General features: G+C 46.7%; 2 protein-coding genes and 1 pseudogene across 2 annotated transcripts in view; 2 read left to right on the plus strand and 1 right to left on the minus strand.

The window, feature by feature from the left end:
• SPIRE2 (spire type actin nucleation factor 2) overlaps positions 1 to 9,616 on the plus strand; it is a 32,596-nt gene extending 22,980 nt beyond the window's left edge. Inside the window, exons 10-15 of the mRNA XM_055306702.1 lie at positions 599 to 720; positions 3,086 to 3,220; positions 3,291 to 3,358; positions 7,246 to 7,273; positions 8,186 to 8,301; positions 8,578 to 9,616. Coding sequence (XP_055162677.1) covers positions 599 to 720; positions 3,086 to 3,220; positions 3,291 to 3,358; positions 7,246 to 7,273; positions 8,186 to 8,301; positions 8,578 to 8,800 — 692 coding nt within the window. The 3' untranslated portion in view covers positions 8,801 to 9,616. The remainder of the gene's footprint in view (positions 1 to 598; positions 721 to 3,085; positions 3,221 to 3,290; positions 3,359 to 7,245; positions 7,274 to 8,185; positions 8,302 to 8,577) is intronic.
• Positions 727 to 3,076, minus strand: LOC129497675 (40S ribosomal protein S12-like; annotated as a pseudogene).
• A 746-nt stretch (positions 9,617 to 10,362) lies between the features above and the next one.
• Positions 10,363 to 22,547, plus strand: part of TCF25 (transcription factor 25) — a 32,701-nt gene continuing 20,516 nt past the window's right edge. The window contains exon 1 of the mRNA XM_055305716.1: positions 10,363 to 12,329. Coding sequence (XP_055161691.1) covers positions 11,979 to 12,329 — 351 coding nt within the window. The 5' untranslated portion in view covers positions 10,363 to 11,978. The remainder of the gene's footprint in view (positions 12,330 to 22,547) is intronic.

The raw sequence follows: 22,547 nt of genomic DNA on the forward strand, positions 1-22,547 counted from the left end.
TGCATTAGTCCCACTGCTGTAAGGGCTGTGCTCCCCAGGTGCTGACAGGACATGGGGTTGTCATCTGCCCCCTCCCCTACCACTTCCTATCAGACATGTCCAGGCCACCCTCTCTGCCCTCAGGGCTACCTTGAGCCATGCTTTCTTGCCACTTTCAGCGAGGTCCCATTCAGTAGCTGACTCACTTTCTGGAGTGAAGAGGTCCAGACCAGGCCAGGCCAGTTCCATACCTCACTGTCCCCCTACAACTCACCTTAGGACTCAGATCCCCTGTGGTGGAAATGAATCTGCCTCTTTCTTCTCCGTCCCTTTCTGCTGAAGGGCATTGAGTGATTCTTTAGAAGGATGCAGTCTTCCTGGGAGACAAGCACCATCTGCTTTCACTGTTGGCTGCTATGGGACTCCAAGCATTGGCCCATTAACAGGGATCAAATATGGGGCCCACCGCACATACCTGCCCCTTGTGTGGTTGACATGCTGTCTACCTGTCCTGCTTCCCCACTGCCGGGCCAGCCTTTCCATCACTCCTGGGCACAGCCCTCCCACACCACAGTTTCTGCTGGGTTGTCTTCATAGGGCTTCTGTGCTCTTGCCTCAGGTTCCTTCCCTGTGAGAGTCCAAGCCCAGCCTGACCCCAGCTCCCTACCACCCAGTGACCTAGACTCAGCAGAGGACAAGCCAGCAGCTTCTGCGGCCCCAGACACCAATCACCTGTGGCTGGTGAGTGACAGAGGCCTTGTTGTCCATGGTGACTGGATGGGGCATCTCCCCGGGACAAGGCCTAGCAGGATTGGGATAGCTCCTTTAGACAGTGTGGCTAGGTCTGCTCTAGAGCCACCAAATCTGCGCACAATACCACAGTGCCAGTGGTGCTGTTACCTTTTGGGCCTTCTGAACACTGCAGCCCCCAGTCAAAACAGGACCTTCCTAAGGGGACAGCGGGCATGGGAAGTTCTTGCTTCTGTCTCTGAGGGTTAAGGCCGATGAGAAGCTGGAGCCCCACGTCTGAAGGCAGTGAGCTGTGACAGAGCACCTTATAGGGCCAAGACCTCGACTCTGCTCCTGCACTGCTTACCTTCCTCAGCTGTGAGTTTTGTTGTCTGAAGTGGAATTGTGAAGGGCTGACAGCTGCTGGTATTGGATCTGAGCCTTGGGGTATGATGTCATCAAAGGGATGACAGTGGTGCAGAGCCTGGTGAACACAGGGCATCCGGAGGTCACTGGTGGTATCATTGCCCTTTCCTTGAAATTTGTCAAGAGGCTCAAATGAGAACAGATGTTAAAATGCTTTGAAAAGTGCTATGCAAATGTAAGGCAGTATTAGTAATGATATTCCCACTAAATCATGTGTTAGCTATTGCTGCATTAAAAATTATCCCCCCCCCCCAAAAAAAAAATTATCCCAAAACTTAAAAGTGCAAAAAATAAATTTTTATTATCTCACAGTTTGAGGGTCAGGAATCCAGAGGTGGCTCAGACCTTGGGGGTTACACTGGAATGTGGCTTCTCACATGGACTGCCCCAGGGCTCTTGAGTGTTCTTAGGAAGTGGCATCAGGCTCCCCCAGGGCTCATGGTCTGAGAGACACCAAGTCTCAGAAGTGACTCCTTGTTATTTCCACTTTAATCTGTTCATTACAATTGAGTCACTAAGTACATTCTCAGGGGAGGAGAACTAAGGCTCCCCCCTCCACTTCGGTGAGGAACCAGAACCAAATTTTTTACTTTTTCTTTTCTCGCGTTTGAAGTATTCCTCGATGACATCTTCAGCCTCTTTGTCCTAGCCCTTAACCACCACACACAACCAACCACTTTATGGGGTTTTCCCTGTCAGTTTTATAGAGGCCCCTCATCTCCCTAATTTCTCATTGTCATCAACCTATTAATTAGGTTGACTTTGTGATCAGCACAAAGCACCCCCACCAACTTAACATGCAGGCTCATCACAGTTGAGTGATACAAGTGCACAGTGATGGGTTTGGCTAGTGTCTAAGGCTGTGGCAGCTTCACAAATTCCACGTGCTGAGCCACTATGGATGAGGGTGGTCCCCAGCCCCTCTTGGGAAGCAGTATTAATGTCCATAACACCTCCAGCAGCAATACCTTCCTTGGCCATAGTGCTGGAATGTGGGTGAAGCTGAATTTTGGGTGTATGTGAGCCTCCACATAACTCAGGGGCAACTGGGAAAGAGGAAGGCTCACTTCTGCTGCTGCTTCTTTTTTTTTTTTAATATTTTGTTTATTTATTCATGAGAGACACAGAGAGAGAGAGGCAGAGACACAGGCAGAGGGAGAAGCAGGCTCCATGCAGGGAGCCTAATGCGGGACTCGATCCTGGGACCCCAGGATCAGGCCCTGGGCTGAAGGCGGTGCTAAACCACTGAGCCACCTAGGCTGCCCCAAGCTAACATTTTAAATTTGGGGTGTCGGGTATTGTGCTAAGGGCTTTATGTGTTATCTCAATGGAGCTGGAATACAACTCCACTTTCTAGGAGAGGAGCTGGATTTGAGAGGTCGAGCTCCACACTAACCTCCATGGAGGGAAAGGCAGAACAAGGTATACTCACCATGGCGGCCTAAAGAGGTAGGCGGTTGTGGAGGTAGGACACGTGCCACCTAGAGATGGGCCAACACAGGCAGGAGGTGCCTAGGGCCTTCCGCTGCCAGGGAGGAGAGACCTTTGTGAAGGGTAGCAAGAAGAGAAGATGTGGGACAGGAGACCCTGGCTGATTCTGATTGGCTGTGGTATTGTGTGCAGGTGAGGGACAAGGTTGGAGTCTGGAGAGCACTGTGAACACTGGTGGGGTAGCTGGAGGGGATGTGGTCATCCATGGGCTGGGGCCAGGTCCCAAGAAACCTTGCTTGCTGTTGTAGGATTCCATGAGAGAAGTCATGAGAAGCCTATGTGGCTCCCAGGGATAGAGGAGCTGAAGAATGGGGTGTTTTAGGAGGTTGCTAGGCTTGGATAGTCTGAGGCCATGCACTCCAGAGTCCTCAGAGAAGAGAGAAGCTTGTGGATAGACTCCCAAGTAGCCTCATTCCTTAAGGCCTGAGGAGCACCCACCCCTTGACCCTTCCGTCCCCAGGAGTTCAGCCACCCTGTGGAGAGCCTTGCTCTGACTGTGGAGGAGGTGATGGATGTGCGCCGCGTGCTGGTGAAGGCTGAGATGGAGAAGTTCCTGCAGGACAAGGAGCTTGTCAGCAGTCTGAAGAAGGGGAAGGTAAGCTGGCCTGAATCCCAGGTGGCTTCTTCACCATGCAGAACTAACTAATCTGGGTCTTTTCTTACAGATTTGCTGCTGCTGCCGAACCAAGTTCCCGCTGTTCTCTTGGCCACCCACCTGTCTCTTTTGCAAGAGGTGAGCCTCTGTAAGCACCCTGGCTGTGAATTAACATGGGAGGAGGAGGTAAGAGTCTCTGAGCCAGCACTGTCCAGTAGAACTTCCTGTCCTTGTGGGGATGTTCTATCATGTGTCATGGCCTAGTGCAACTATGGAACATGATTTTAATTTTTTATTTAGTTTTAATAGCTAAGGGGCTCCCACTTTCAGCAAAGATGGGGTAACAGGCATGCCAAAAAGCAAGAAAACACAATCCATGGCAGAAATATCTATCAAAATCACCCAGAACTGACACAGATGTTAGAATTAGTAGATACAGACATTACAAGGTTTGAACTGCATTTTTTTTTAAGTTTTTTTTATTAATTCACCAGAGACACACACAGAGAGACAGAGGCAGAGACACAGGCAGAGGGAGAAGCAGGCTTCCCACAAGAAGCCTGATATATGGGATTTGATCCCGGGTCCCAGGATCATGCCCTGAGCCAAAGGCAGATGCTCAACCACTGAGCCACCCAGGCATCCCTTGAACTGCATTTCATATGTTCAAAAAGTTACAGGCAAGAAAGATTTGGAGAAGACACAAACTTCTAGACATGAAAACAAGGATATTTGGATGAATATTTGGAACTACAGTGGATGAGATTATCGGCAGATTGAACATTCAGAATAATGTATGGAAGAAAAAGATTAGTGGACTCAGAGACAAAGCAATAGAAACTATCTAAAGTGAAAACACTGAGAGAAAAAATAACTTAAAAAATTAAATGGTGTCAGTGAGCTGTCAGATAATGTTAAGTCTAATACAGATGTAATTAAAGCTTCCCAAGGAAAAGGAGAGAGGACAGAAAAAGTATTATAGTTAAAAATGTGTTTCAAATTTGATGAAAAATATACACTCACAAGAAACTCAATCCCAAGCAAAAGGAATCTGAGTACAGTTATACCAAAGCACCTATTAATCAAATTGATCAAAATCATAACAAAGAGAAATTCTCTTTTCTTTTAAGATTTTATTTATTTATTTGACAGAGAGCAAGGGGAAGAGCAGAAGGAGAGGGACAAGCAGGCTCCCTGCTGAGCACGGACCCCAGCGTGGGGCTCGATCCCATGACCCTGAGACCATGGCCTGAGCCAAAATCAAGAGTTAGATGTTGGGGCACCTGGGTGGCTCAATGGTTGAGCATCTGCCTTCGGCTCAGGGCATGATCCTGGGGTCCTGGGATCAAGTCCCATATCAGGCTCCTTGCAGGGAGTCTGTTTCTCCCTCTGCCTTCGTCTCTGCCTCTTTCTCTGTGTCTCTCATGAATAAATATATCTTTAAAATAAAAAAAAGAGAGAGAGAGACTAGATGCTTAACGTACTGCACCATGCAGGTGCCCCAAGAGAAATTCTTAAAATCAGCCAGCAAATAAAGACATATAGACGACAGACAAGAGTGGTTGCAGGCTTCTCACTGAAATAACGTGAACAAGAAGAGCATTTTTGAAGGACTGAAAAACTGTCAATCTAGAATCCAATACCCAGTAAGAATATGCTTCAAAAACAAAGACAAAAAGTAAAAACATCTCCAGAAATACAAAAACCAAAAGAACTCTTCACAGTAGACCCACACTAAAACAAATGTTCAATGAGGTCCTTCACAGAGAAGGAAAATGACTCCAGCTGGAAACCTGAATCTATGCAAAGAAATAGCACCAGAAGTAGCAATTACTAACATAAAAGGTTATTTTCTTATAACTCTTTATAAGGTAAATCAAGATCCAGTACCAACAGAGTGAAATTCAGTATCTGGTATCCAATAAATGATTACTAGGCATGCCAAAAATTTAACAGCAGTGTATTAGAGGATTTATAACCTATCTATAAGTAAAAGCTATCATAACAATGGCATTGCATTCAGGCCAAGGAGGGGATCAGAAGTGTGCTGTTGGAGGTTTCTTAAACTCTACCTGAAGACAGTAGGCAGAAGTTACAGAAGTAACTGTTACTGTTACAGAAGTACAGTATAAGTCTGAAAGCAACCACTATAATAACAAAGCAGAGGAATAGCATGCAATCATAAAAAAAAAAAAGTTGATTAATACAGAAGACAGAAAAAGGAAAAGGGAACAAAGAACACATAGGGCAAAAAGAAAACAAAAAGCAGAATGACAGTCCTCAACCCCGCCGTGTCATAGTTAACTGTAAAAGGCCTGAACAAGAGGACTAGAAGGTAGTGTCCCAGACTGAATTATGAAAGCAAGACTATTTGCTGCCTGCAACACATGTACTTGACATAAAGAGACACTGATTGGTTAGGAGAATGGAGAAGATACGCCATGCCAATACTAGTCAAAAGATAGATGATGTATTAATTTCAATGTAGATGGCAAAGAATATGACCAGAGATAGAGGCATTTCTGTCATAACATTATTGGAGGAAAGAAACTTCTAAACACTTGACATACCTAACAACAGAAGTAAAAAATACAAGGAGTAAGAATCTGATATAGTTGTAAGGAAAAATAGATAAATCCATTGTTATAATTAGAGTCAATAGTTTTCTCTCAACAACTGATAAAACTTGTAGACAGAAAAATATTAAGGATATAGAAGACTTGAACACTACCAACCAATTTGATCTGACATTCATAGAACACTACACTCAGCCTCAGCATTAAGTACTCCTTCTCAATTACACACAGAACATTTCTAACATAGACCATATTCTGGGTCATTAAACAAGTCTCATAAATGTAGAAGGACTCAAGTCATGGAAAGTAAGTTCCCTGACCACAGTGAAATAAAATTAACCTAGGGATCCCTGGGTGGCGCAGTGGTTTGGTGCCTGCCTTTGGCCCAGGGCGCGATCCTGGAGACCCGGGATTGAATCCCATGTCGGGCTCCCGGTGCATGGAGCCTGCTTCTCCCTCTGCCTGTGTCTCTGCCTCTCTCTCTCTCTCTCTCTCTCTCTGTGTGTGACTATCATAAATAAATAAAAATTAAAAAAAATAAAATAAAATTAACCTAGACGGTTCTAGATGGCAAACCAAGTATAAAAATATCCTTGCAAGGGCAGCCCGGGTGGCTCAGCGGTTTAGGGCCACCTTCAGCCCAGGGTGTGATCCTGGAGACCCAGGATGAGTCCCATGTCAGTCTCCCTGCATGGAGCCTGTTTCTCTCTCTGCCTGTGTCTCTGCCTCTCTCTCTGTGTCTTTCATGAGTAAATAAATAAAATCTTTAAAAAATAAAATAAAATGAAATGTTCATGCAAGATGACATCGTCCCTTGTTTTAAAAAATGGATTTGGCAAAAATAAAAAAAAATGGATTTGGACAATTTGTCCCCTGACAGATTTACCTTTACCTTTACCTTTATAGAATAGTACATATCATACCCCATTTCATTTATTTTTATTTTATGTGTAAATGTGTATCTTTGTCAGTCACACTTAGAGAGATCTGGAGGTGGGAAACGGGTCTGCAGGGATTGCCTCTGAGGATGGGCTTTACACGGCAGGACTCTTGGGTCTCTATTGCAGTTTTCTTAATATCAGGGTTTTTTTTTAATATCAGGGTTTTTACAAGAACGTGTTCATTTTTGAAATCAGGAATGGAGAATAAAAAGATGTTAATCACTGCTTAAAACAGAGTGGCCCCTCTGGCTCTGATTGGGAGTGTTGGGCTCACACAGGTATAGAGGGCATGAAACTCCCCAGACTAAATGGTCCACAGAAAGAGCTGTGAGGGGCAGAAATACTTGAGATGTACAGCTAATTAAAAAGAAAAGCAAGATTTGGGAATAAAATAAATACTGAAGTAACTGGGGATCAAGCAGAGGGCAGGGACAGTTTGACTGGCAGGACCTGTTCCTCTGTGGCCTCTTCCCAGCTGACCCTGCTGCCCTTCCTCTTTCCCTTCCAGGGCTGTCTGCACTTCCTGTAGCATAAAGGTAAGGATCATCTGGGGTCTGAGGTGTCCTGTGACTGACCTGGCTTGTCAGGAGGGGCAGAGCAGGGAGCTGAGGGGGGACAGAGGTTCTGTCTCCTACAAGCTGGTCACACACAGATGAGCCACCTTGTCCATCTCCTTCCTCCACAAGCAACCCATTCCTATACTTTCTAAGACTGTATAGTTTTTATTTTTATTATTATTTTTTACAGTGGGAGAGAGAGGATTTTAAGCAGACAACCCACTGAGCACAGAGTGGGATGTGGGGCTTGATCCCACAATCCTGAGATCATTACCTGAGCCAAAATCAAGAGTCAGGCCCTTAACCAACTGAGCCACCCAGGCACTCCAAGACTATGTGGTTTTTAAAGACCCTTGTAGGTGTTTGTGTTTTTTTTTTTAATGTTCTTTTTAACATTCCATGTTAGCAGGCTGAAAAGAAAACCCTTCACTTCTCCTCTAAAAGTCCTACATTCTGACACAATTTCCTTGAATGTTTTTGGAAAGGTTCTTGCGGTGTCTGTGTACATGCAGGTGTATAGATACAGAAACATAATCACATTTGGAACTATATCATCCCGGTACACCTCAGCCTAGAAACAAGGGCCTGCTGCAGAGGAAGAGTGACCACTATGATCTTCACTCCTTTTTATTATTTCACCACTGAGAAACCTCTACCTCTTTGACATGAAGAATTTACTGCATATAGGACATGATGCTAGACCGTGTGTGGTGCAAGTACCTGTCTAGATGGGCAGAAGTTGTGGTTGGGTGTGGGTAACAAGCAGGGGTGGGCACATGCCTTCAGAGAGCCCACATCAGACATTGCCAGGGTGTCATGCAGGCCCAGAGCACGCGGCTGTTGATGGGTGTGTCTGTCGGGGGGGTCCACCTCTCCCTCTGTGTGTTGTAGATGAAGATGCCTTCTAAGAAGTTTGCACACATTCCCGTCTACACGCTGGGCTTTGAGAGTCCTCGGAGGGTGTCAACTACCAAACCTACACCAAGCCAGAGAAGAGATGCCTTCCAGTGTGTTCCTTTACCCTTTGCTGATGTGGTCAGGCGTTGACAGTAATACAAAAGCTGGGGTGGGTGGGATGGTTTGCTAGGACACTCCCAGGACACGGAAATCCAAAGCACTTGTCTAGAAAGAGATACCTCATGGGGGTCTTGGGGACTAAGTAGTAGGAGATGGGAATTGAACTCCTAGCAGACCCCAGGATTCCAGCTAACTCTTGAGGAAAAGCTTTTGCTGTGGGGAAATATGGCAGGTGGGACTTCCCTGATGGCTCTGTCCTATTTCAGATCCCTGCAGGGGCCCCAGTGGCAGAGTGTGGAGGAGGCATTCCCACACATCTATACCCACGGCTGTATCCGCAAGGATGTTTGCAGCGACTGCACCAGCTTTGTGGCAGACGTGGTGCGCTCTAGCCGCAAGAGTGTGGATGCACTCAACACTACGCCTCGCCGTACCCGCCAGACGCAGTCCCTCTACATCCCTAACACCTGGACTCTCAACTTCAAGTAATGGCTCTCAGCCTTACTGGACCACCCAGCCAGAGACATTTCAAGGAGGCCAGACATCTGGGGAGGAGCCAGGCTAGGCCTGGACATGTTTGAGAAACTCCCCATTCTGGGGCATAGCTGCTAGCCTGCCCTCCTGAGTGTGCATGTACATATATATACATATATAGATACATTTATATAATATATACACACAGCCTATATATTTATATACATGTCTCCTGGCCCCAGAGTTTATTTAGGGTCAGGCTCACTCCAGGACCCTCCCTGGGGGAGGTAATTTCCTTTTGGGAGTCCTTGGGTGGGGTACAGGATGGGGCAGGAATGGGTTTTCTCACTCAGGAAGGACAGCAGTGGATTCTAGATAATAGAGCTCTGAAAGACCCTACCCCTGTATTTGTTCTCTTCTCCATCCCAAGGATGAGAACACAGCAGCTTCCCCTCCCTAGGTGGATGTCCAGACTGGGACAGGACACCTTGGTCCCCAGGTAGGCAGGAGCACTCTGCTGGCCTCTGTGCTCTGAGCAGAACCTGGCCTGCAGACACAGCCAGGAAGACCATCAGTGGATAGATACTCTCCTAGCACCATCTCACCCTTCCAATTGGAAGGTCCAAGGCCAAGCTCACTCCTTGCCCCCTACCCAGCATCCATTCCCCAGCCATCTGCCACATCTGGCTGGTATTGCTGTCCTCACAGACTCAGAGGTCCAGAGATGGTGCTGGTTCCAGGGCCCTGGTGATGCTGGCGGTCCTGGTCCAGGAAGAAACTCTGTAAATTTGTACACATGGCTGCTCTTGGCCTAATAAAGGTGGTCTCACAGCCTTCTGTCTGGGGTGTGGACTGAGGACTATTGAGCCACAGTGGTGGGCACATTCTCAGAAGCTGGGCTCTGAGGGGTCACCTGCCCTCTGGTGCACATTCAGGATGCCCACCACGACAGGAGGGTGCTCAGGCCCACTCCTGTCCATGATGCCCCAACTTCATCATCTGGCCATCTTGGTCTCACGGCTGGCAGGGCTCCATGTGGCTCAGCGTGATGCCTACAAATTGCCAGCCTGGCCCTTTGGCCTCCTCCCCAGATCCCTATTCCTGTTCTCTGGGGAGATGATTCCCTTAGGGTTTGATGGGTAGGGGCAACTCTGCTCTTCAGGAGACTGGATGGAAAATCACCTACATGCTCTGCCTGCCACATGCATCTGGGAGGTGGCTTCTGTTGTCATCTCACAGGTAAGGAAATCGAGTTCAAGAGAGGAAGGAATTTGGCCAAAGATACATAGCTCACGTGGGACTTCAATGCAGGTCTATCAGATGCCAGGCTCTAACTCCCTGCCATATGGACAGGGGCCTGGAGGAGGCCCTGAGGGACGGGACTTTTAATAGATGGGCCTGCAGGAGAGGGTCCTTCATCAGCTGGGGTCCATGACATTCAATTATACCAAATTACAATAGCCAATAAAAACAGCCAGCTTCCAACACTTTTGGGCACTTCATGGGCAAGGAATATTTTTATTCTTATTTAAAAATGAGAAAGCAAAGTGGCGCCTGGATGGCTCAGTCAGTTAAGTGTCTGACTCTTGATTTCAGCTCAGGTTATGATCTCAGGGTCAGGAGATCGAACCCTGCATTGGGCTCCCTGCTTAGGGTTCTCTCTCCTCCTTCTGCTCCCCTCTCCCTCTTAAAAAGAAGAGAGAGCTGGGTGGAGCTGCGAAGGGCCCACATAAAAGCTTGAAGGTGATGTTGGAAGGGTTCCACTTTGTCTCGGGGTTCGCCTTCTGCTGACCCTAGGTACTGAAAGCTATGCAGTCAGCCCAGTGAACCAAGCCCTGTCTCCACCTCACCTAATTTACATTGTGACAAATGGAGATCACTTTGTTTAGAACTGAATGGTTTACAACCTAACTCCTAAGGGCCACGCCTGCCTTCAGTGGTACAGGGAGAACTTCAAGTGGGCCTGATGTTGCATCGCTCAGCATCACATGACTGCTCTCTTGTGGAAGGCAAAGGAGGCAACTCCAGGCTGAGACTCCCCAAGTTTTCATCCACAGGTGAGGCAAGAAATCTGCATAAATTGGTCACACACTTTAGGGGTGACACCAAATCTATTTAACAACTAGCCCGGCCTTGGACAAATAGAATGGACAAGAGAGCGGCGTCCTGGGGGGTTCCACCTGTCCTGAGCATAGCTCTTTAACAGGATTATGGGAGGTAGGGAGGGTAAATTCCAGGGGACTACAGGGGCATGGCTGGAGAGGATGAGGCATGTGGGGAGCTAGAGACAGCAGCTACCTCAGGCGATGTGAAGTAATGCAAGAGCCTGATGACCAGTACAGGCCGACAGACCAGCCAGGCACACCTGTGTGCACACACCCTCTCCCTGTGTGTGTCTGGAGACTCAGTTCCCAATTGGGGTGGGCATACCCACTTCCCAGGATAGAAGGATTAGTACAGTGCCATCCCCACACTCAAGGCTGCCCTCTCCTCTATTCTAGCACACACCAGAGCCTCTCCCTCCTGCATTTGGGCCTCTGCGGTGTAGGCCTGCATATTTTAATCCTCTAAAGAGTTTTTAAGAAATATCAATGCCTGACCCCATCTCAGAATTTCTAGGGATGGGTCCTTGATCTTTATTGTACAAATCTCGCCAGGAGGTTTTGAAACACAGGGAGGGTGGCGAGCCTCCACCTCAGACCACGGATTCCCATACCCCGATTATCGGGAGAGTCACCTGGGACGCATTCACGACGACAAAAGGCAAACTCCCAGTCCGGCCCCTAACACTGAAATCTGCAGAAATCCAGAAATCTGCAGCTTTGGGAGGGTCCTGGGTTTTGACGTGTTTACTCTCAGGAAGGAGAGAAGGTCCCCCCGGCAGCCACGGAGGCGGGCTCCGCGCCGCCCAGCTGTCACCTGCGCACCGCCACAGGTGCACCGTGCCCCTGCGCGCATCCCCTCCTCACGGAGCCCCAGCTGAGCTTCCTCCCGCCCGGCGAGCCCGCTCTCGGACAGCAGGGTCTAGGTCCCGGTGTAGACGGCTCGGAGTCCAAGTGGCCCCGACATCCGTCGCGGACACGCCTTAGGAAGGCCAGCTGTGAGTACCCAGCGCGGCCGCCGCGGGAGGGATGGCCGCGTGGTGGCGCCCAACTCGCGCGAGACTTCGTCTGGACTGCCCGCACCTTCTTTGATGCCCCCGGTGACGGAGAGGAAGTTCCGGAGAACCTCAACGCGCAGACGTGACACGCCAGCCTCGCGCCAGCGCGCCGTAAGTGCGCAGGCGCGCCAGCCGTTCTCTTTTCTGCTCTTCCTTCTCCCGGTCTCCAGACGTCAGCGGCCGTTGGGTCCTATGTCGCGCCGGGCCCTCCGGAGGCTGAGGGGGGAACAGCGCGGCCAGGAGCCCCTCGGGCCCGGCGCCCTGCAGTTTGTCCTCCACGATGACGATGATGCGGAAGAAGAAGGTCCAAAGCGGGGTCCAGGTGGCCGGCGCTCCCGGGGCGCAGGCAAGGAGGGTGTCTGCGTCAACAACCGGTTCGAGCTGGTGAGGAACCGGGCTGCCGGGGGTGGGGGCGGTGGGAGGGGGCGGTGGGAGGGGCGGGGCCCTGATGTCACGGGGGCGGGGCGACTCGTCTGGGCTGCAGCTGGGCGGGGCCAAATCGGCGAGGGGGCGGGCGGTGTGGTGGGCGGAGCTACGTTGGTTCGGGCTGCAGCGTGGAGGTCGGGCGTTGCGTGTTTGGGCCGCCGCGGAGTGGGCGTGGTCGTGACGCCTTGGGGGCGGGTCCGCAACCTGTGGTCGGGGTCTCCGGTCTCAGGCTTTGGGGCGCGTTCGCTTTAGTTTAGGGTGGGGCGCTGCGTCCAGGGAGCACTTGGGGGTCCGGGCCCCTATAGACCATCTCGTCCCCTGCTCGCGCCCCGGGGCTGAGTGTTCTGCTTGCTTCTCGCTGCGTCCCCTGAGCAGGTAGATGGTGGATGTGAAGTGAAGGAGTAAACGCCCCCTGGGGATTCTTCAGCTGGCCACAGTCAGTATCTGGGCTTGTGCGTGCATCGTTTTCGTCTGGCTTTTCTGACCTCCCTGTGCGGGCAGAGTGTCCACGGTGTGCCCGACTGGTTGAACAAGCCGCAGGAGGTCTGAAGGTGATGGGGAAACCAGCGACTCTTCTTTAGCTCGTTCTTGGTCTTGGATTGCACCCAACTTTAGGTAAAGTTGACAAGTTAGGAGCCCATCATAGAGGACAGGGAATGTGGGTGGGCTACCAGTTCTGGAGTTTGGTTCCGAGATTATCGACCTCCCCTCCAAGGTGAGAGACGGCCTTGGGGTGGAGTCTGGGGTGGAGGTGGGACCAGGCCCTTTCTTCAGATTCCCTGCAGTCTCCTTTTTCCTGTTCTGATCCTGAGACCAGAAGCAACTCCCTCCTTTCTACCCTGTTTATTGTCATGCTTCCTTCTTTCTTTTTTGACATTTTTATCATAAAAAGATTCAAACATGTACAAAAACAAGAGTAGTATTAACCTTCCTGTGCTTATCTCCCAATTCCCACAATTGAACACACAGCAGGCTGTCTCCCCAGTATTTCTATCACATCCTGTGTTCTTAAATTTGCCAGTCATTTTTCTGACTTCTCTCAAAACACCCAAGTCTTCTCCCCCATCTCACTTGTTCTTATCAATTTGTGCTGTATTCGGCCATCTCCAAGGACGTTTGATTGTGTTGTGCTTCCTCTTTCCCATATGCCCCAGATTTGTCATCTTTAACAGCCATAGCTTTTCTTTGGAGGACATTTACACATTCCAGGCACCGCTGTTGTACCACAGGATTCTCGTAGTCTGGGAAGGAGGTCATATTGTCCTTGTGAAACGAGGTAGTAAGTAACACCTGCAGAGTAAATCCAGGCTTTCTTACTTAAAACTTGTACTCTTAACTATGTTATGGTATTTGTCTGCAAAGCAATTTTTTTTTTTTAAGATTTTATTTATTTATTCACGAGAGACACACAGAGAGAGGCAGAGGGAGAAGCAGGCTCCATGCAGGGAGCCCACTGCAGGACTCGATCCCAGGATCAAGGGATCATGTCCTGAGCCAAAGGCAGATGCTCAACCGATGAGCCACCCAGGTGTCCCTGAAGCAAATGTTCTGAATGTTCCTGTTGAAGAAGAAAAGAGAGTAAATGGACAGGGGGATGGGCAGAGTGTTTGCAAGAAGTGGAAAAAGTGTGAAGAGAGTGCTTACATGTGAAGGGAAAGAAAGAATACTGATGTGGACCTCCCCATGAGATCATGTCAGTGGGACTCACGGTCTGTACCTGTTCAGTATTCTGCTGTCTGTGTGTTCCCCCGTCACCAGCTCAGGTGTCCTTCCTGGTCTCGGGATTCATACATCCAGCTCAACATTTGTCCCTTTTTAGACCTTTCACAGATCTGTCAAACCCAGAGTGTCCAAATGTTAACTGCCTTTGCTGCCTCCTCCAGCTTTCCCTGTCTTGGTAGAGGGCATTTCCATTTTGCCTTTTGTCCATGCTGCAATGTGAAGGCATCCCTGAGCTGCTTTTTTTCTCTCACAATCTACGCAAACCATGGGGCCATCCTGTGGCAGTTCCAGGTGCAGCCTGTGGAGGGAGAGCATTGCCTATGGTTCGAATCATCACCGTCCTTATACTCAGTCCTGCTGCACCTCTTGTTCCTTTGCAGTCTGAACACAGCAAGCACAGTGACCCTGTTTGGCATGTGTCTGTCCTCAACCCTCCTTTCTTTATAACCCCCCAACGGCCCCATGAGCTCTTCTACCTTGTTCCTTTATAATCTTGCTTACTGTGCTCTGGCCATGGTGATCTGTCCTCCTTGCTGTCTCCTCTGCCTTTAACACCTGTATTTAGGTGTCATGTGGCTCACTCCTTTTTCCTCAAGTTTTGGTCAGATACCACTTTCAGTCTTGCTTCCCCTTCCTACCTGCTTTAATTTTTTTTTTTTTAATAAATATTTTTTGGGGGATCCCTGGGTGGCTCAGCGGTTTGGCGCCTGCCTCCAGGGCATGATCCTGGAGTCCCGGGATCGAGTCCAGGGCATGATCCAGGGCATGATCCTGGAGTCCCGGGATCGAGTCCTGCGTCGGGCTCCCTGCATGGAGCCTGCTTCTCCCTCCTCCTGTGTCTCTGCCTCTCTCTCTCTCTCTCTCTCTCTCTCTCTCTCTGTCTATCATAAATAAATAAATAAACAAATCTTTAAAAAAAATAAAGATTTTATTTATCTGTTCATGGGAGACACACAGAGAGAGAGGCAGAGACAAAGGCAGAGGGAGAAGCAGACTCCATGCAGGGAGCCCAATGTGGGACTCATTCCCAGGTCTCCAGGATCACACTCCGGGCCGAAGGCAGCACTAAACCGCTGAACCACCCAGCCTGCACCCTACCTGCTTGCTTGCTTGCTTGCTTGCTTTATTTATTTATTTATTTATTTATTTATTTATTTATTTATTTATTTATTTATTTATTTTAAAGATTTTTTTATTTATTCAGAGAGAGTGAGAGACAGAGGCAGAGGGAGAAGCAGGCTCCACACAGGGAGCCCGATGTGGGACTTGATTCCGGGTCTCCAGGGTCACGCCCTGGGCCGAAGGCGGCGCTAAACCATTGAGCCACCGGGGCTGCCCCTACCTGCTTTAAAAATACACTTACCTTACCTCGGGGCACCTATGTTAGGTGGCTGAAGGTGGCTCAGTCCGGTAAGCATCTTACTTTTGATCTCAGCTCAGATCCTGATCTCAGGGTCATGAGATTGAGCCCCATGTCCTCAGACTCTGTGCTCTGCAGAGAGTCTGCCTGAAGATTTTTTTTCTCCCTCTGCCTCTTTCTCTGCAGTCACTCTCTAAAAAAATATATCCTTAAAAAAAAGTACAGTTACCCCCTTATTCCCATTCCCCTTCTCTTCTTTCTCATTTTTCCCTCCTCCCTACTGAAGTATAAGCTTCTTGGGAGTAGAGACTTTGCTGTTGCCTATAGTGTTTCTGCCACCCTGTGTCTGGCACCCAGATATGCAGAAAAGTTACTGCATGAGTCAGCGTTTCCTCTAAGAGGACCAGCAGGTATTGTCTCCAGCCAGAATGTTTGCATACAGGCTTTGGAGACAGAAGGACCCAGATTTGAATCCTGGCTCCATCTCTTCAGAGCTGTAAGAATGTAGATAAGATAGGGTCTTACCTCATGGGGTTGTCATGAGTGATACATGAATTAACATGTGTAGCCTTTAGCCCAAGCTGGGCATATAGTCAACACTCAGCAAATACAGATACTAAAAGCCAAGTGAAGGGTGCAATAGAACTTAAGTAGAAACGTGATCCTAAGTTGTTTACTTAAAAACATTTCCGGGGGCCAGCAATGCTGTCCTACAGAGAAGAAAAAGCAGAGAGAAGCTCTCCTTTGTTAGTTTATGAATTTATTCTCATGACAGGCTCTTGGGTGAGTTTTTTTTTGGCCTTAGAATAGAAATTTTTCCTATTTCATTCAGAGTAGTTTTTAAAAACCAGCTTTATTGAAGTGTAATTTATACATGATAAATGCAGCTGTTTTATTTATTTTTATTTTTTTATTTTTTTTAAAGATTTATTTATTTATTTATTCATTCAGAGAGAGCGAGAGAGAGGCAGAGACACAGGCAGAGGGAGAAGCAGGCTCCATGCAGGAAGCCCGATGTGGGACTCGATCCTGGGTCCCCAGGATCACACCCCGGGCTGCAAGCGGCGCCAAACCGCTGCACCACCGGGGCTGCCCAATGCATCTGTTTTAAATGTATAGTTCAGGTTTTGCAGCATAGCATACTGTGCAGCCTTTGAAGATGATGTAGAATGATGATGAAGATGATGTAGAATAGAATTCAGTATTTGGGGAGTCAAGAACTACTTTGACTATGTTAAAAACCCATAAACACACTTTTAAAAGATCAGAAAAAAAAAAGATCAGATTTTAAAGCACTGAGAAATTTTCCCTCTAAATGAGGAAGATCAATATTTTATAAAGAATTGCATTTAGGGATCCCTGGGTGGCGCAGGCAGTTTAGCGCCTGCCTTTGGCCCAGGGCGCGATCCTAGAGACCGAGGATCGAATCCCACGTCGGGCTCCCGGTGCATGGAGCCTGCTTCTCGCTCTGCCTATGTCTCTGCCTCCCTCCCTCTCTCCCTCTCTCTCTCTCTCTCTCTCTCTATCTGTGTGTGTGACTATCATAAATAAATAAAAATTAAAAAAAAAAAAAAGAATTGCATTTAGGAGATCCCTGGGTGGCTCAGCGGTTTGGTGCCTGCCTTCGGCCCAGGGCGTGATCCTGGAGTCCCAGGATCGAGTCCTGCGTCAGGCTCCTTGCATGGAGCCTGCTTCTCCCTCTGCCTCTGCCTCTGCCTCTGTCTCTGCCTCTCTCTCTCTCTCTCTCTCTCTCTCTCTCTCTCTCATGAATGAATAAAATCTTACAAAAAAAAAATTACATTTAGCCTGTAAGCAACTCTAGGGCTGGGGACACTCAACCCCATGCAGTTGAAAATCTGCACATAACTTTTCATTCCCCCGACCTTAACTGCTAATAGCTATTTATTGGAAGCCTTATTGATAACATAGAAATCTATTAACATGTATTTTGTATGTTATTGTATTATATACTCTGTAAGCTGCAGAAAAGAAAATGTTATTAAGAAAATCATATGGGGGAGCACCTGGGTGGCTCAGTCAGTTAAGCGTTCGACTTGATTTTGGCTCAAGTCATGATCTCAGGGTCATGGGATCCAGCCCTCCACCAGACTCTGTGCTGGGCATGGATCCTGCTTACGATTCTCTTTTCCTTTGCCTCGTGCTAACCTCCGGTCGGGTCGTGGGTAAGAAAGTCATAAGAAAGAAGAAGATACATTTACAATACTGTGCTGTGGGAACCCTGGGTGGCGCAGCGGTTTGGTACCTGCCTTTGGCCCAGGGCGTGATCCTGGAGACCTGGGATCGAGTCCCATGTCGGGCTCCCGGTGCATGGAGCCTGCTTCTCCCTCTGCCTGTGTCTCTGCCTCTCTCTCTCTCTGTGTGACTATCATAAAAAAATAAAAAATAAAAAAAAAACCAATACTGTGCTGTATTTATTTTTTTAAAAATTTATACGTAAATTCACATGCATAGTTCAAACCTCTTGTTCAAGGGTCAACTGTATGTGCATATGTCTGTCTGTTTTTAGGTACAATATAATGGCCATTCTCTGAAAGCAATTGCAATAAATCTGAAGTATAAAATTATTAGTTTTTTAAAGATTTTATTTTTTATTTTTATTTTTAAAGATTTTATTTATTCATCAGAGACACACACACACACAGAGAGAGAGAGAGAGAGAGAGAGAGAGAGAGAGGCAGAGACATAGGCAGAGGGAAAAGCAGGCTCCGTGCAAGGAGCCCGACTCAGGACTCCAACCCAGGACTCCAGGATCGTGCCCTGGGCCGAAGGCAGGCACCAAACCACTAGGCCACCCAGGGATCCCTGAATTGTAAAATTAAATAAACCAAACTTCATTCAGAATAAGTCTCAGTGATCAGGGTGCTCGTTTTTTTTTTTGTTAGTTTTTAAAGATTTTATTTATTTATGAGAGACAGAGAGAGAGAGGCAGAGACACAGGTAGAAGGAGAAGCAGGCTCTCTACAAGGAGCCCAATGTGGGACTTGATCCCACCTCCCAGGAGCACACCCTGAGCCGAAGGCAGAAGCTCAACCACTGAGCCACCCAGGCGTCCCCAGGATGCTCTTGTTTGGAATAAAGACTTGAAATTGTGTCCAGTGATCTTTGACTTGGCAACATGTGTATCATCTTTGCTTTCCAGTTGATTTGGATCCTTTGTTTTAATGGCAGCAAGGGTAGAAATCTTGGATTCACATTCACAAAAACATTTAATAACAGATGGTGTTAGAACTCTAGTAGCTTTTTTTTTTTTTTTTTTTTTTACTGGTCATGGGCACATTTGGTCAAGTATTAACCATAATTTTCTAAGATTCTTCTTTTTTTTTTTAGATTCTTCATTTTTTTTTTAAGATTTTATTATTCATGAGACACACACACACACAGAGGAGCAGAGACACAGGCAGAGGGAGAAGCAGGCTCCATGCAGGGAGCCAGATGTGGGACTCAATCCTGGGTCTCCAGGATCACACCCCGAGCCAATGGCAGGCACTAAACCACTGAGCCACCCAGGGATCCCCTTCTAAGATTCTTCAAATTAATGTTATGTCACATCATTTCTTTTGTCCTCACATCTGTAAGATTATCTTTAGCAAAATTAGTATCTCTTAATGCTGCTGAGTGAGCAAAGAATTAAGAATCCATATTCCAATTGTGTAATTATTTGAACAGTAGAAAAAAAAGTTTGCAGTGGTTCTAGATATCTGCTGGATGTATAGGCAGATGCATAAGGCTTTTGAAAAGCCCAAAGCAGGATGAACATAAGGAAAACCACAGCAAGGCAAATCACGATCAAATTGTTGAAGCCAGTGGTGAATTAAAATCAGAAAAGTAGTTGGAAAAGAGACACATTATCTACAGTGAAATAGTGATATGAATGATCCTGACTTACTAGATACAGAGCAAACCAGAAGGCAATGGAGCAACATTTCTGCAGTGCTAATGGAAAAAATGTAACCTGGCATTCTATTCCCAGTGAAATATTTTTCAAACATGAGCGTGAAATTAAAAAACAATGATAACTGGGTAGCCCCGGTGGCTCAGCAGTTTAGCGCCACCTTCAGCCCAGGCCGTGATCCTGGAGATCCAGGATCAAGTCCCACATCAGGTTCCCTGCATGGAGCTTGCCTCTCCCTCTGCCTGGGTCTCTGCCCCTCTCTCTCTCCTCTCTCTCTCTCTCTCTCTCTCTCTCTCTCTGTCTCTTGTGAATAAATAAAATTAAAAACAAACAAAAACAACAATAACCATGAATGTGAAGTAAAGATATTTTCAAATAGACAAAGGTTGAGAAAATTCATTGCCAGAGTCATACTAAAGAAATATTAGGGCAGCCCTGGTGGCTCAGTGGTTTAGCACCTTCAGCCCGGGGTGTGTTCCTGGAGACCCAGAATCGAGTCCCACATCGGGTTCCCTGCACAGAGCCTGCTTTTCCCTCTGCCTGTGTCTCTGCCTCTCTCTCTCTCTCTCTCTCTCTTTGTCTATCATAAATAAATAAATAAATAAATAAATAAATAAATAAATAAATAAATAATTTATCCATTTATTCATGAGAGACAGAGAGAGAGAGAGGCAGAGACACAGGCAGAGGGATAAGCAGGCTCCATGCCGGGAGCCCGACGCAGGACTCCATCCCGCGACTCCAGGATCGCGCCCTGGGCCAAAGGCAGGTGCCAAACTGCTGAGCCACCCAAGGATCCCCAGATAAAATCTTTAAAAGAAAAAAATATTAAAGGAAATTCTTCATTCTGAAAGAAAATAGTGCCGGGTGGAAATGTGGATGAATGTGAAGGAGTGAGGAATGCTGGAAATGTTAAATATTAGGGTAAATATATAATGTTTTCCCTAGTTTTTAAATTTCTTTAGAAGAAGATTGGCTCTTTAAAGTGAAAGTAATAGTGTGTTATTGGGTTTACAACACACCAAAGTAGAATGTATGGCAGTAATTGTTCTAAGAATGGAGGGAAATGTAAGCATGCTGCCGTAAAGGTCTTATATTTTTATATGAAATAACACGAGATGCATAAAAGATGCTTATTGTAAGTTTATAGCAAGTACTGAAAATAGAAAGCAGACACAGTCTGAGGTTGGCATAAATGTAGACAAATAGATCAACACAACAGAATCAAGAATTCAGAAATGGGTTTTTGCTTATACAGTCAATTGAGTTTTTTTTTCAAAAGCAATTCCAGAGGAACTGTACAAAGTGCTCCATGAGGAAGGTAAAATCTCTGTAACAAATGATGCTACAATAACTGTATGGAGAAAAATGAACTTCAATCCATACAGTCCCCTCACACAAAGCATACTCAAAATGGACCTTGGATCTCCACATTAAAGCTATAATGCTTTTAGAATAAAGTGTTGGAAAATATCCACATGACTGAGGTAGGCCAAGACTTCTTAGACTAGGTCCAGGAAGCACTAACTAATCCTAAGAAGATTGAGAAAGTAGACTTCATCAAAACTTAAAACTTTTATGCCCATCAGAAGATGTAGCTAAAAATATGAATAGGCAAGCCACACACTGGGAGGAAAAGATCACAAGACATCTATGACAAAGGATTTGTATCCAGAACATGTCTGAACAACTCTTATAAGTCAGTAAGAAGTCAGCCCAATTTTTCATTGTGCAGAAGATTGGAACAGGCACTTCACAAAGGGCTGGCTGATACACACTTGAAAGAATATTCAACAATAGTCAAAAGGTAAATATAAATTAAAAATTTAAAACTGAAAAAAAAAAATTTTTTAAACTGTGCCATTGTATACTCACTAGAGTGGCCATATTAGAAATACTGATAATGCCAAAAGAGGCGCCTGGGTGGCTCAATTGGTTAAGCATCTGACTTCTGCTCAGGTCATTATCCTAGTGTCCTGGGATTAAGTCTCAAGTCCAGCTCTCCTCACTGGGGAATCTGCTGCTCCCTCTGCTCCTGCCCCCACTCATTCTACCTCCCTCTCTTTCGCTCTCTCAAATAAACTCTTTAAAAAATAAAAAAAAGGAGGGACACCTGGTGGCTCAGCAGTTGATTGAGCGTCTGCCTTTGGATCAGGGCATGATCCCGGGTTTCCAGGGATCTCGTCCCTCATCAGGCTCCCTGCAAGGAGCCTGCTTCTCACTCTGCCTGTGTCTCTGCCTCTCTGTGTGTGTGTCTCATGAATAAATGAAATAAAATCTTTTTTTAAAAGATTTTTATTTGCTTATTCATGAGAGACACACACAGGAGAAGCAGGCTCTATCCAAGGAGCCCGATATGGGACTCAATCCTGGGACTCCAGGGTCACACCCTGAGCCGAAGGCAGCTGCTCAACTGCTGAGCCACCCAAGCATCCCAAAATCTTAAAAAAAAAAAAAATTTTTTTTTTTTAAGGAAATACTGATAATGCCAAATGGTGAGCACATGGAGCAAGCAGAGCTCTCTGGGAGCAATATAAAGTTGTACAACCACTTTGGAAATAGATCTGACAATTCATAAACCTTATACTTTATAACCCAGTTACTCAACTTCTAGATACCCCTGAAACTTCTACATAAATGTTCAAGAGCAGCTTTCATTCAAACAGCCCCAAATGGAAAGCCACTTAAATGACTTCTGCCAGACAGTTAAGCTAATGTGGCATATCCATACAAAGGCATACTGATGACCAGTAGTACAGGTACCAACAGGATAGGCCTCAGAACAGTGTTTTGTGTGAATGAAGCTAAACATGAAAGAAGACATGTTCTGGTTCTTTCTGCATGAAGCTCTAGGACAGGCATAAGCCATCTATGGTGGAAGAAATCTTAGCACCTGAAGTCAGCAGAAAATAATAATTGGGGGTGTTATTGTGGTATATGTTTCGGGGGTAATGGAAGTATATTATATCTTGGTAAGAGTATGGGTTACACACCTATGCATATGCCAAAACTCATATTGTGTCTCCATTTAAAGATAGGTAAATTATGCCTTGGTTCCTCCTCTCCTCCAAAAAATGGTAAAACTCATGCCCAGTGTTTATTGTTCCTCAAGACTTGTCCTGTAGAATAGCAGAGAATGTATGTGTAGTGAACAAAAACCCCTTGAAATTCTTATCCATTT

This window comes from Nyctereutes procyonoides, unplaced genomic scaffold (genome assembly GCF_905146905.1).
Source record: "Nyctereutes procyonoides isolate TBG_1078 unplaced genomic scaffold, NYPRO_anot_genome, whole genome shotgun sequence".
Taxonomy (NCBI): Eukaryota; Metazoa; Chordata; class Mammalia; order Carnivora; family Canidae; genus Nyctereutes; species Nyctereutes procyonoides.